Source organism: Saccostrea echinata, unplaced genomic scaffold (genome assembly GCF_033153115.1).
Source record: "Saccostrea echinata isolate AGI-Se365-2 ecotype Australia unplaced genomic scaffold, CSIRO_AGI_Sech_v1 ptg000042l, whole genome shotgun sequence".
NCBI classification, from domain to species: Eukaryota; Metazoa; Mollusca; class Bivalvia; order Ostreida; family Ostreidae; genus Saccostrea; species Saccostrea echinata.
The window spans coordinates 3,453,333-3,466,297 of record NW_026889791.1 but is presented as its reverse complement, the minus strand read 5'-3'; the positions used below and the strand labels follow the sequence as shown (position 1 = coordinate 3,466,297).

The following is a 12,965-nucleotide window of genomic DNA, read 5'->3' as shown; positions in this document are numbered from 1 at the left end:
TGTCAGCAATTACAATTTATCATTGAGTCAAATGCTGACTGACGTTTTTCATACTAATTGTTAGACCATTATTTACACACTGAATTGTCGACGGATTTTTCCGTTATTTCCCGATCATGACAAGGAGCACACGGCGGGTGTGACCGGTCGGCAGGGGATGCTCACTCCTCCATGGCACCTGATCCCACCTCTGATGTTTGGAGGTCCGTGTTTGCTCTGCTCCTATTTTGTATTGTATAATGGACTTTTGAGCTTGAATACTGTTCGTTATCTCCATATATTTCATTGAGATCCGCCAAACCGTGTCCGCCATGCAACGTACGTACCATCTTTTTTGCTAATTCATGGCTGTTTATCGAAAACGCTAATGAACTTTTATAATTATATTAACGATAATTACTGTAAGAGAAAAGTTTAAATATAGTTAACGGACTTGATTTATGTTATACCTAGTGTAATATTAGAGAACTTTGGTGCAGGCATTTCGAAGTTTATTTGCAAAAGAGGGTGTTGCAGAAACTCGTGATTATTCCCTAAATCGAGATAGAATTTTAAATACCCACGACGCATGAAGAGTTATCTCTAAATGTAGATAATGCTACGTAGATGATTTATTTATACGACGGGTATGTTCAGCTTGTTATAACAAAACATTTCACATTTTACGTTTATTTCATGCTTAGTTTTTTCCTAGTATAGACTGGCGACCCCTAAATAATTTTTTTTTCACATCTATGGTCACTGTCGCCATATTGCACGAGAAAAGTTAGAACGATAAAAAGCACAATTAATGCCATTTAATGGCAAGTGCACCTCGCACATCATTTTGAAAGATGCACTGTAGACAGCGTGCGTTTATTTTTTCAATATATAAAAATGTGTCCAATAATCACGCTGTTGATGCAATATCCAAGAAATCCATTGAGCTGCTGAGTCATTTCAATTTAGTTGTTTCAAGTCAAAGCTGAGCCACTAATTAACAGAACAATAATGAAACGAAATGCGTATGAAAAAAATAAATTATTTAAAATGATAGTACTTTATTTTTTAAGACATCGCCACTAAATAATAACATTAAATATATGTCTTATTAGTTTTAGGTCACAGTATCAAGGAAAACAATTTATTCTGCATTAAAATAATACCCATTAACTTTCTGACATTCTCTCCTTCCCCCTTTCTCTCTCAAGAGAGATTTTACATTGTATTTCCATTTAATAAGAAAAAAAATGTATAAATATATTCTCCCCATTCCAGGATTCGAACCCATTCTCAAGCAAAAGAATCTTTGCATAAAGTCCACACGCTTTACCACTAGACCAGCTCCGACACTGAAGTATCATGTGCTATTTTATGTGCACATTTTGCATTTCGGATGGATAATAATTTTATTCGATTTTTGTGATTTTCAAAACTATGCCTCTCTGAAACAAAAATCAGAAATGGCAGTTTTGAAGAAAAATCCTGTCTCTTTATGCGTATATCAAATTCATTCTGTTTCAAGGAGGCAGTTTTTCAGAACAATTGGGATTCCCTATGTGAAACACAGAAAACGAGACTTATTTTGCTATGTGACTAATTTACACTTCATTTAATGGCAAATTGACAGTCGATATGCAGTTTCTAAATATTGAACTACATTGTGCTACATATATAATGTTGTATCTCAAAAAATTTAAGACCGTTTTCTGATACTTTGAATTTTTCTTTTAAACTGCTACAACTTTAGGGAAAATAACAAAAGAACTGCAACACCCTCTTTATTCAAGGAACTTTTGGAACATTTGAAATCACAAAATTTTACCAAAATTAAGAACATAAAAACTTACGACTTTTCAACTTTTTATACAACTATTCCCCATTATAAATTAAAGTCCAGATTTTCTGACATTGTGGACAGCTGTTTTTTCAATAAAAATGGGACTCGTAAATTTACTTATCCTGTCATTGGTCATTTGCAAAATTACTTTGTTAAAAAAGAATCTGATTGTACACACAAGTACTCTGAAGTTGACATTAAAAAGATGCTCGAGTTTCTGATTGACAATATCTATGTGGTTTTTGGAGACCAGGTCTTCCAACAATCTATTGGAATTCCCATGGGTACCAATTGCGCCCCGTTATTAACAGACCTATTTTTGTATTCATATGAAGCAGAATTTGTTCAAAATCTTTTACGTGAAAAGAAGAAAGCACTTGCTGTGGCCTTCAACTAGACATTTAGAAATATAGACGACGTATTGTCAATTAACGATGGTTATTTCCATTCTTATGTCGACACGATATATCCCGGTGAGCTTGAGATAAAAGATACCACAGAGTCTGACACATCTGTTTCATATTTGGATATTTTATTAGAAAAAGACGTTAATGGTAATCTAACAACAAAACTTTATGATAAACGTGATGACTTTAACTTTTCAAACGTCAACTTCATAATACATAAAACATAGACAAATTACGCAAAAGTACTCATTTTTGTGCGTAATGCACGCATGATGCTTTTTTTAAAACAAACATCTTGCTCTGACTATGACCTGAGGGTTTAACATAATTATTAAAACTGTCTGTGTTAAACTGGAGTGTTCCAAGGAATGCATGTGTCGCCCGCTTTGTTGCTTCATTAAAGGTGTAAATTATCTAAGAGTGGTAAGCTTCTTTATTTACTATTAGCATGATAGTTCACGCATTTGCCTGCAAAGAAAAAATGGCATCCATGGATAGTATAAGAATGTGATGGAATCTGACAATCAAAGAAAGTAATGGTTTCCTAACCCTCAAATGAATAATTTAATTGAAATTATTAGAAATAACTATTTATCATTTTATTAATACGTGTTTCAAACAATCCTCCAAAAAGAGATAATTTGAGTCTGTCTTTACTGCAATAGTCACTCGATCCAAAGACGAGGCCTCGACGGGGAGTATGATGCTCATAATGTTAATATTTCAAGCTTTAACTGCGAACTATGTCTTTAGTGTTATTTGCCCGCGCGAGAATCGAGGACTTACAATATACAAATCTGTTCCTGTACTGCGTAATCCGGGAGAGGTCTATTTCTAGATGAGGCCTCGACGGGGAGTATGGTCTACACGATCCATTGTTGAATACCGATCCCGATGTATTTTCATTGTATGTGTGGTAACTAATATGGCATGTCAAACGTTGCAATATTCGATCTTTTCCATTTGTATTGTATAACTTTCCATTTGTATTGCATAATTTTTATTTGTATTGTATGATTTTTCATTTGTATTGTATAATTTTTCATTTGTATTGTATAATTTTCAATTTGTATTGCATAATTTTTATTTGTATTCTATAATTTTCCATTTGGATTTTATAATTTTCCATTTGGATTGTATAATGTTTATTTGTATTCTATATTTTCCATTTGTGTTGTAAAAAAAATCATTTGTATTGTATAATTTTTCATTTGTATTCTATATTTTCCATTTGCATTGTATAATTTCTTATTTGTATTGTATAATTTCTTATTTGTATGCGATAATTTTTCATTTGTATTGTATCCGAGGATTGTTTATTTATTTCGTTACGAAGGATGTCATTGGTCATAAAATTTAGTCTGTATAAAGGTCTCAGGTGCCCATCACAAACTTAGTCTGGTACCCTTCCCACAATTCCGATCGCACACTCTCTACAAACACAAACTCGGCTCCTCTATTTGCGGTGGATGCTAAGGGACGACCATTTGATTCTCGGGGGGTGTCGAATCCGATTATTTATTTTCATTCTCTCGCAGGAGAGAATATTTATTTCCAATATGACCAGAGACAAGGAGAAAAACAAAAAGAAGAAAATCCGCCCAAACCCGAAAACTCAGTTTTTTGGGGGTGGGGGTAGTTACCACCACTCAAGGTCAATTTATTTATTTTCTCAGTCAGCATTCCTAAGGACAGATTATTTATTTGCCATCTACCAGCACTCCCTTTTTAGAATCCAATGACCGTCTAACATGCACGCAAATACATATGCCGCCGAAATATGGCTGAAATATTGCCGACTCGGCGTTAAACAATAATCAATCAATCAAGCAAATACATATGAGCCCAGTTTGCTTTGAGCATCCGGAACATCTTCAACCCGATACAGGCTGAAACTTGACCAATGGAATCCTGCGTAACGAAACAAATAAACAGTCCGCAGATACAATACAAATGAAAAATTATCGCATACAAATAAGAAATTTTACAATACAAATAAGAAATTATACAATGCAAATGGAAAATTATACAATACAAATAAAAATTATACAATACAAATGAAAATTATACAATACAAATAGAAAATTATAGAATACAAATAAAAATTATACAATACAAATGAAAAATTATACAATACAAATAGAAAATTATACAATACAAATAAAAATTATACAATGCAAATGGAAAATTATACAATGCAAATGCAAAAGATCGAATATTGCAACGTTTGACATGCCATAAACTAAATATCATACAGTTTCAAAGTACTTTTTCATGAGCAAAACGTGTTACCAATAATCCCCCAAAAGAGATTTCAGTCTGTCTTTACTGCAATTGTCAGTCTACACGATCCATTGTGGAATACCGATCCCGATGTATTTTCAAAGTATTTTAAATATAAGTTTGTGTGGTAGCTGAATATCATCAGTTTCAAAGTACAGTATCATGGGCTAATAAACATATATAAAATCCTAATTATCAAAATCCTGCCTCTCAAAATTCAAAAGTTAAATTAAACTGCCAGGGGTATTTTTTGCAAAGTAGGTCAAAGGTCAAGGTCAAGTGGATTGTAATGCTGGTATTTTTCATATTGTCTTATGACAATCAGTGCACATGCTAAATAGCATCTTAAAAGTCCAAATTATGCTGTATATCGGTACTATGAACTTTTGAAAAGTAGGTCAAGGGTCACGAGGTCGGTAACCATGGTAATTTACATAGGCCATAGTGCCAAGCAATATATGTGCAAAATATCAAATCCATACCTCTTACAGTTCTCGAGAAATAGGATGTGACAGACAGACAGACGCCGGGTAAAGTGATCCCTTAGTGCCGCTCTGCTCTGCAGGCGACACAAAAATCAACCTTGTTGACTTAATAGTATATACATGTAGGCTTAGGTTACAACATACCCGTGATCACATTCGAGTGATCACTGGTGATCTGGAATGATTGATTGTTGAAGTTTTACACATGTATGTCCCTTACGAGATTTCCTCACTCAAATGAGACGTTACCGACCTGGAATGAGGCATCCAGTCTGGAGTCACAGAATTGATCCTTACGTCACAGGTTCGACTCTGCAGGGCACGGAGACCGGTCCTTTGGATGAAACCGTATAAACCGAAGTCCGGGCCATGTCGGAGTAGGTACTGGCGTGAAAGATTAAGTTTGCAGCTTTCCACCGGTAATTGGTGGCACCTGGCGTTATACAGTGGGTATATATTTTGTTATAGGAAAAATAAATAAAGTCTGAAGCCTGTGTTTAATTGCATTAAAAATACGATTCTTTGTGCCACTTTTTCCAGATATTAGTCAAGTGTTTTAGAGAGAAAGAGAGAGAGAACAAATAGAAGGGTATAATTTGAACAAGAAACAAATGAGCTGATTGGTTTATTTAGAAACCTATCCGTTCTGCTTATTTTATTTAGCCCAGCAAATACTGATGGGAAGATTTACAGTGTCATACTGGATACTTTTTTAAGACTTCCTTTTTATTCAATTCTAGGCGAATGCTTAAAAAACATTTATTGGAAACTCATTGTAAATTTAAATATTTCGACCTAAGTAACCAATGAAATGGATTTTGCTGTATCTGTCATTTGTATGGTCACGTAACATCTTAGGCAAACGTGAGGCATAAGGGGTAGCTTTTGACGATTACCAAATACACAGTAAGTCGGTCGCTGTAACAAACATCGTCAGTCGAGAATTACATGTCAAAATCAATTTTTTTTGTAGCCTTTCGAGTTTTCCATGGCAGCAGGATTTTTATTTTTTTAAACAAAACGATGAACGGTACCGTCAAGTTGACAAAATGTCGTATATAGTATTACTTTTCAGTACATGAGATACTTAAAATGTCACTGAAACTTTTTTTATTTGAATGTGACCTCTGTGTGAGAAAACAATCTGTTGTTGACAAGGGGTTAGTTATTTATCAAACCTTTGACAAGAACTATTCTTCTCAACTATGGAGCGACAAATCACGAGATTCAATTGATGATCCTAGGCTTCTTCTTAACCAACCTAATTAGATTTGACAATTAATTACGTTAAATTCAATAGTAGATCCCTGTGACTTACTTTTGAATAAATATATCCCAGGGCACAAAAAATCAACTTTTTAGGTTTGGTGACCCTATATATGAGTCATAGAGTTCAAATTACATATTAAGTTACGAATTTTCATAATGAAAAGCTGTAAAATTCAGAGAGTAGGTAACTGTGACCTTTTTTAAATACGTACCTCAATACCTAAAGATGCAAAATTTGACGATTCTAAGCCACTTAGTATCCTAAATATTGAGATATATGAGTATGAAATAGGGATTCGGTCAATTACATACCAAAGTTTTTAACTAAACTACAACTACTTTGCCAAATTCTTCAAAGTATGAAATTCCAAAAGTAGGTCACTGTGATTTGTTGCTCTCTTCAAATTAATTAATGATATCAACAATTCCACTGACGCGCTTTTCATTTGAAGAGAGTAATAATTCTATTAATGAGCGCAATAAGTGAATTATTACTCTTTTCAGTCGAATTATTGCGCGCATCAACTCAATCAATGCGCACAATAATTGAATTATGGCTCTCTTCAACTGAATTAAACCGTTCACGGTAGCTCAGTTGGTAGAGCGCTCGCTCCGTGATCGGGAGGTCGTGAGTTCGAATCTCGGCCGCGACAGACCTAAGTCGATAAAAAATAGGTAGCAACTGTTCCTTCGCCATGCGCTCGGCACTTTGGAGTGAAAGTTGCGGGTCCTTCGGATGAGACCTTAAAAACCGAGGCCCCGTGTCACGGCAGGCGTTGGCACGATAAAGATCCCTCACTGCTCAATGGCCCTGAGTGCCGAGTAAAGGTCAAAATTTGAAGCCCTTCACCGGTATATGGTGACGTCTCTATATGAGTGAAAAATTCTCGAATGGGACGTAAAACAATATACAATCAATCAATCAACTGAATTAATGATATTGCGAAATAATCCTCTTAGAGAGAGAGCAACTATTCAAGGATTTACTGTGTATGTAATCCTGTACCGGTAATTTTAGCATAGATGATTCTCACAAATAACAGTGACATATCTCACAAATCCAGCGAAGAACAGAGCAAAACAATTGGTGGGAATCATGTCAATCAAAATACGATCCAATGATAGGATGTATTTGCAAACAAGGTCGTTATATATCGACCATAGAATTTGCGAAATGCTGACATAAAACGAGATAGTTGAAAACCATTTAACATCAGTGGCCTGTCTCTGTTTAAACATATCATCACCACAAACAGATGAAAGTGGAATAGGGAATGTTGACGATAAATAAAGCTGAAGTCATTCCGTTTGTCATATCGTTTAGTTGTTAGTTGGCCATTAACGTCTATAGTCATAATATTCAAGTAAGAAGCAGATGTGTCAATTATATCATAAAAATATCTTAAACAATTTCAGATTATATTAATTTGGCGCTCCATACAGCCCCGAGGACTGTCTAGCTAGGGCTCGATGAAAAAAAATATATCCCTCATAGCCAATAGGTAAGTGTACATATTATTTTGGAAGTCTTGAAGCACTTTAAGTTGGTTTTTATAAGACCAGTTTAATAAAATCCATAACACTGGGTTTGAGGGTGGTATTTCTTTCTATCGTGAGACTTTTCTCAAGGGGTTTGTTTAGTAGGAATATTTGGATTTTAATTAGTATTTCAAACTTTAAAAAAATATATCTTTTTAGAACTTATGCCAAGTACAGAATAAAGACATGTTATTTTCGTCGCACCCTAAATCAGTCGTTAGTAAACACATAATGAAAGAATATCAGAATAAAAATCGCAGAAGCCTATCCACTCTATTGACTGAGGCGATAAACTTAATAAAGATCTGTGAGCTTCCCATTGTGAATGATGTGACTTGTGGCATCGCCATACAGATTCCCGATGACACTTATGAACTTTGGTGGATTTCCATAATGCCGCATTAATGTCCAGATGGTTGACCTATCCACACTGTCAAAGGCCTTCTCAAAGTCCACGAAGATTGAGTAAAGAGGAGACTACCATTCAATGGACTGTTCAATGATAATACGTAGTGTGGCAATGTGATCTGTGCATGATCTGTCCTGGCGGAACCCTGCTTGCTCTGATCTTAATTGTCCAATGCTCCTTTCATTCTTTCCAAGATTACTCTTGTTAGGATCTTACTGGCAATGGATAAAAGCATGATGCCTCGCCAATATCCACACTGCGACAGGTGGTCCCCTTTCTTGGATAGTTTAACCGGGTATCCTGTTTTCCACGCATCTGGTACTTTTTCCTTTTCCCACATCTTTTGCAGAAGTGGTTGTAACATCTCTGCTGACTTTGTTGGAATAGCTTTGAGTGCCTCAGGAGGGATACCATCTGGACCAGCTGCCTTTCTATTTTTCAGTGTCTTTATACACTGTAGCCTTGGTGATTTCTATTCTAGATGGTGGTCCTGTATTGATGTTAAGTTCTTCTTTCATTGGTGGTATACTTGCAAGACTGGGTGGTGGTGGTCGATTTAGAACTTCCTTAAAGTTCTCTACCCATCTATCTCTTTTTTCCTACATCGCTAGTGATAATTTTGCCTTGTTTGTCCCTCACTGGGGTGTTGGTGTTCACATTTCTTCCAGACAGTGTTCTGAATATTTCACAGAGCTATTTCATGTTGTTCTGTCTGACTGCTCTCTCTGCCTCTTCAGCCATGTCATGAACGAACTGTCTCTTGTCCTTCCTAGGATACTTTTTGACTTGTTTGTTGGCTTCCCTATATTCTGTTCTCAGTTTCTCCATTTGCTGAGTATTCTGATTTTTTGCTTCAAATCTTTCCTTTCTTTCACTTTTCCCCATGATCTTGCTGTCATCCACTCTTTCTGCTCTCTCCTTTTCTTGCCTAGGACTTCACTGCATGTACTTTTCCAAGTGTCTTGAAGCTTTATCTTCTATGGTTGCCTTTGCCAGACACCCTAGTGCCTCATATTTGTTGTTTATTGCAATGTTGAACTCTTCTCTTTGCTTTTAAGAAACTGGATGTTGAGCTTAAATGCTATCGTATCATATATTTATTTATTATTTTTTCACAACTATGACGACTTACTTATATGCTGTGCCTCATGTACCACTGATGTTGGTGTGAGTGAAATAAATAAATGAAATGAAATGAAGGGTTATTTTTTTTTTTTTTACATTTACACTGTATTTCGCGCCGATGTTTTTTTTACCCGTAAATGCTCCCCACCAAGCGACTTTTCATACGAACGGGAAATAACTTTTAAACTTTTAAAGGTAGTTTTTTTATTTAGAGAAAGTGATATTTTACATGTACTGAACATCGATTTATTTTGCTTAAAAAATGTGCCGATACTATTTTTTAAAAGCGTCGTGTAATTATATGTATTTATGCTTATAAATATTGATAATTACGATTGCAACGTCATCCAATTAATTTTACATACGTTAAACAATTTATATGCGTCACTCTTCTTCAGACATGGTGACAAAAGTTAAGGTCAACCTTGCTATCGGAAAAGAAACTAGCAGAAATTAGCAGATATAACGACTGTATTTGCGTATGATGGTTGGGATTTAGGTTAAAGAACGAAGTGGGATGATTGAAGTAAGCTAAGATCCCTGGTTTTGTTCCAGCTTCGCCTGGATATTATTAAAATTTTTTCTTCATATTGAAAATGAAATATATTTTGAACTTTATTGTCCTATGATCAGTGTAGATTACAATATTGCGATATATTTAATGCTCAATGCTACATGAAGGAAAACCCTATTATTGACATTATCAACCCTCCAAGTATTAAAATTGCTAGAAGAGTATATAATTTTCTGAAAAAGTGTTTAGATATTAGAAAAGAACAAACTTCAACATAACTGATATGCTCACTATGTATGTTATTTTTTTTTTTTTTTTTTTTTTTTTTTTTTTTTTTTTTTTTGGATTCATGACTATATGCCAATGTAAGATGGTGTTGTCAATAAATAAATTGAATTGAATAGTATACACTGTATTTCTCGCCGATTTTTTTCTCCAAATGCTCCTTGCCACCAGACAAGTGGTCAATTACTTTGATAAGTGAGTGATTAAATTACCATTTCTGTGAAATGTAATAATTACAATCATATTTAGATTACTTCTTTTTTGGATAGTACATATGATTGATAAAATTAAAAAAATAATTTTTCATAAGTAATCATTATACTTTTGATTACGTTACCAGGATAAGTTTTGCCGAAGTGTACATGTATGACAATTCATATGAACATATTTTATTTTCGATAAACTTCAATAGATGGAATTTGGCAAAAGTAGTCTCTCTCTCTCTGTATGTGTGTGTGTAATGATCAGTAGATCTATGTACATGTATTATTCCAATGTGTTATATATTTAGTTAGATCAACTATACATTATATGCATTAAAAAAGTTAATCATATCACTTGAAATGCATTTTAGCACTATAAGTTGCTGGAATGTTTTATGTGTTAGGAAACATTTGATAAACATTTAAAATTGAATAAATAATTTTATCATTTTATTTTCCAAATTTAATTGACTAGAATGAGTATTCAAAATTGTGATGTGCAAAAAATGTAAGCTATAATTTTTTTTTACCAAAATCGATGAGATTCCTGTTCGTTTGTAAAATAAATTATAAAATTTATATAAAATAACAGGGATCAAATGAACCAATTGCAAACTTAACGATTACTATTTTATCTACCGATAAATAACATAGGTATAAACCCTCCCCCCCCCCTCCCAAAAAAGGTTAAAAAAAACTCAAGTGGCCTTTGTCGCCGCGCCCTGAAATAACGTGTCATTTAAAAACCAGAAGTCTTTGACGAAACTGTAGCTCTACTGGTTGTACGAATAAAGGAAGATAAAAGTAGCACTTGGACTTGAAACTTTGCAACAGCAATAAATTGAATAACGATCTTTGGTTTAGTTTCTTTTTGTGGCAAGATTTATTGCAATCAGACTAAAACTGTAGGAGGAATAGCATTTTAAAACAATTTTACAGAAATTTCGTTTAACGAAAAACAATAACGACAATTTTGTATCTCAGTATAGTCTACCTGTATGCCAAGTTATACTGAAATCAGACAAAAAGTGTAGGAGGAGTAGCGTTTTGAAAGTATTTCAAGAACATCTCTATTTTTAGTAACCATGGCAACACTGTTCATCGAAATCTAAAACTGGTACAGAGTATTATGTATGTGTAGTCTACTGAGTAGTGTGTGCTGAGTTATTCTAAAATCAGACCAAAACAGTAGGAGGAGTAGCATTTTGAAAGTATACGTATTTCAAGGAAATTTCTATTTTTAGTAACGATGGCAACAACGTTCATCGAAATCAAAAATGGATAAAAAGAATCATGTATCTTAGTGTAGTCTACTTGTGTGCCAAGTTATATTGAAATCAGACCAAAACTGTAGGAGGAGTAGCGTTTTGAACGTATTTCCAAGAAATCTCTATTTTTAGTAACCATGGCAACACCGTTCATTGAAATTATAAACCGATGTAGAGAATTATGCATCTTATTATAGTCTACAAGTGTGCCAAGTTATATTGAAATCAGATCAAAACTGTAGGATGAGTAGCGTTTTGAAAGTTTTTCAAAGAAATTTCTATTTTTAGAAACCATGCCCCAGGATCATGAAACAGACTTAGACTTAAGTCAAATTTTCAATCACTTGTAAAATGTTTATTAATTATTGAATAAATCTCTAAATTTGCAGATAACACTAGTAAAGCAGTACTAAAAAAAATTAATTTTGTTCTTCTTGACTTCTATAAAAAATTAGTACAATATAAAAATTTTGACTTAAGCCTAAGATGTTTCATGATCCCGGGGTCATGGCAACACCGTTCTTTGAAATCAAAAACCGATACACAGAATTATGTATCTTAGTATAGTCTACTTTCCAAGTTATATTGATATCAGACCAAAACTGTAGGAGGAATAGCATTTTGAAAGCATTTCCCAGTTTTTATAGACAGACAGACAGACAGACAGACGGACGGACGACGGACACCTTACTATAGCATAAGCTCTTCTGGCCCCAGGATCACGAAACATCTTAAGCTTAAGCAAAAAAATGTATATTGTGCTGATTGATTTAAAAATGAAGCAGTCCAACATGAAAATGCTTTTTCACTTTGCATCAATATAAACTGCTTTTGCATTTGAATTAAAAGTTTCGGTTCACAAGTAATAAACATTTTACGGATGATTGAAATTTTGACTTAAGTCTTAAGTCTGTTTCATGATCCCGGGGCCTGGTCTCTGACCAGTAGAGCTAAAAAAATAAACTTATAAAACCTAGGTTTCAATCCGACTTCCCCAGAAAATTATCGTCCTATAACTCTATTGAGTTGCTTAGGTAAACTCTTCACATGTATATTATGCAAGCGTTTAAAGATGTATTCAGTTGAAATTGAACTTATTCAAGAGAATCAAGCCGAATTTAGGAAAGGATATTCTACTTTAGATCATATTCTGACTTTACACTTCTTATCAAACACACTGATGAAGTGCAAGAAAAAACTTTTTTGTGCTTTTATAGACTTGAAACAAGCGTTTGATACTGTTTGGAGAAATGGTCTTTGGAGTAAACTTTTAAATTAAGGAATTAAAGGCAAATGCTTCAAGTATATTACAAACATGTATCAAGAAATTAAATCACTTATTAAGATGAACGGCACTAC

The 12,965-nt window shown here is 34.1% G+C and overlaps 1 protein-coding gene across 1 annotated transcript; it reads right to left on the bottom strand.

Moving 5' to 3' along the window:
- Positions 1-8,096: 8,096 nt before the first annotated feature.
- Positions 8,097-9,096, bottom strand: LOC133201036 (uncharacterized). Its single transcript, XM_061336839.1, has 3 exons — positions 8,929-9,096; positions 8,411-8,683; positions 8,097-8,279 (listed from the first exon to the last, which is right to left on the bottom strand). Exons 1-3 carry the CDS (start codon positions 9,094-9,096, stop codon positions 8,097-8,099), a joined length of 624 nt encoding a protein of 207 aa, XP_061192823.1.
- Positions 9,097-12,965: the final 3,869 nt, after the last annotated feature.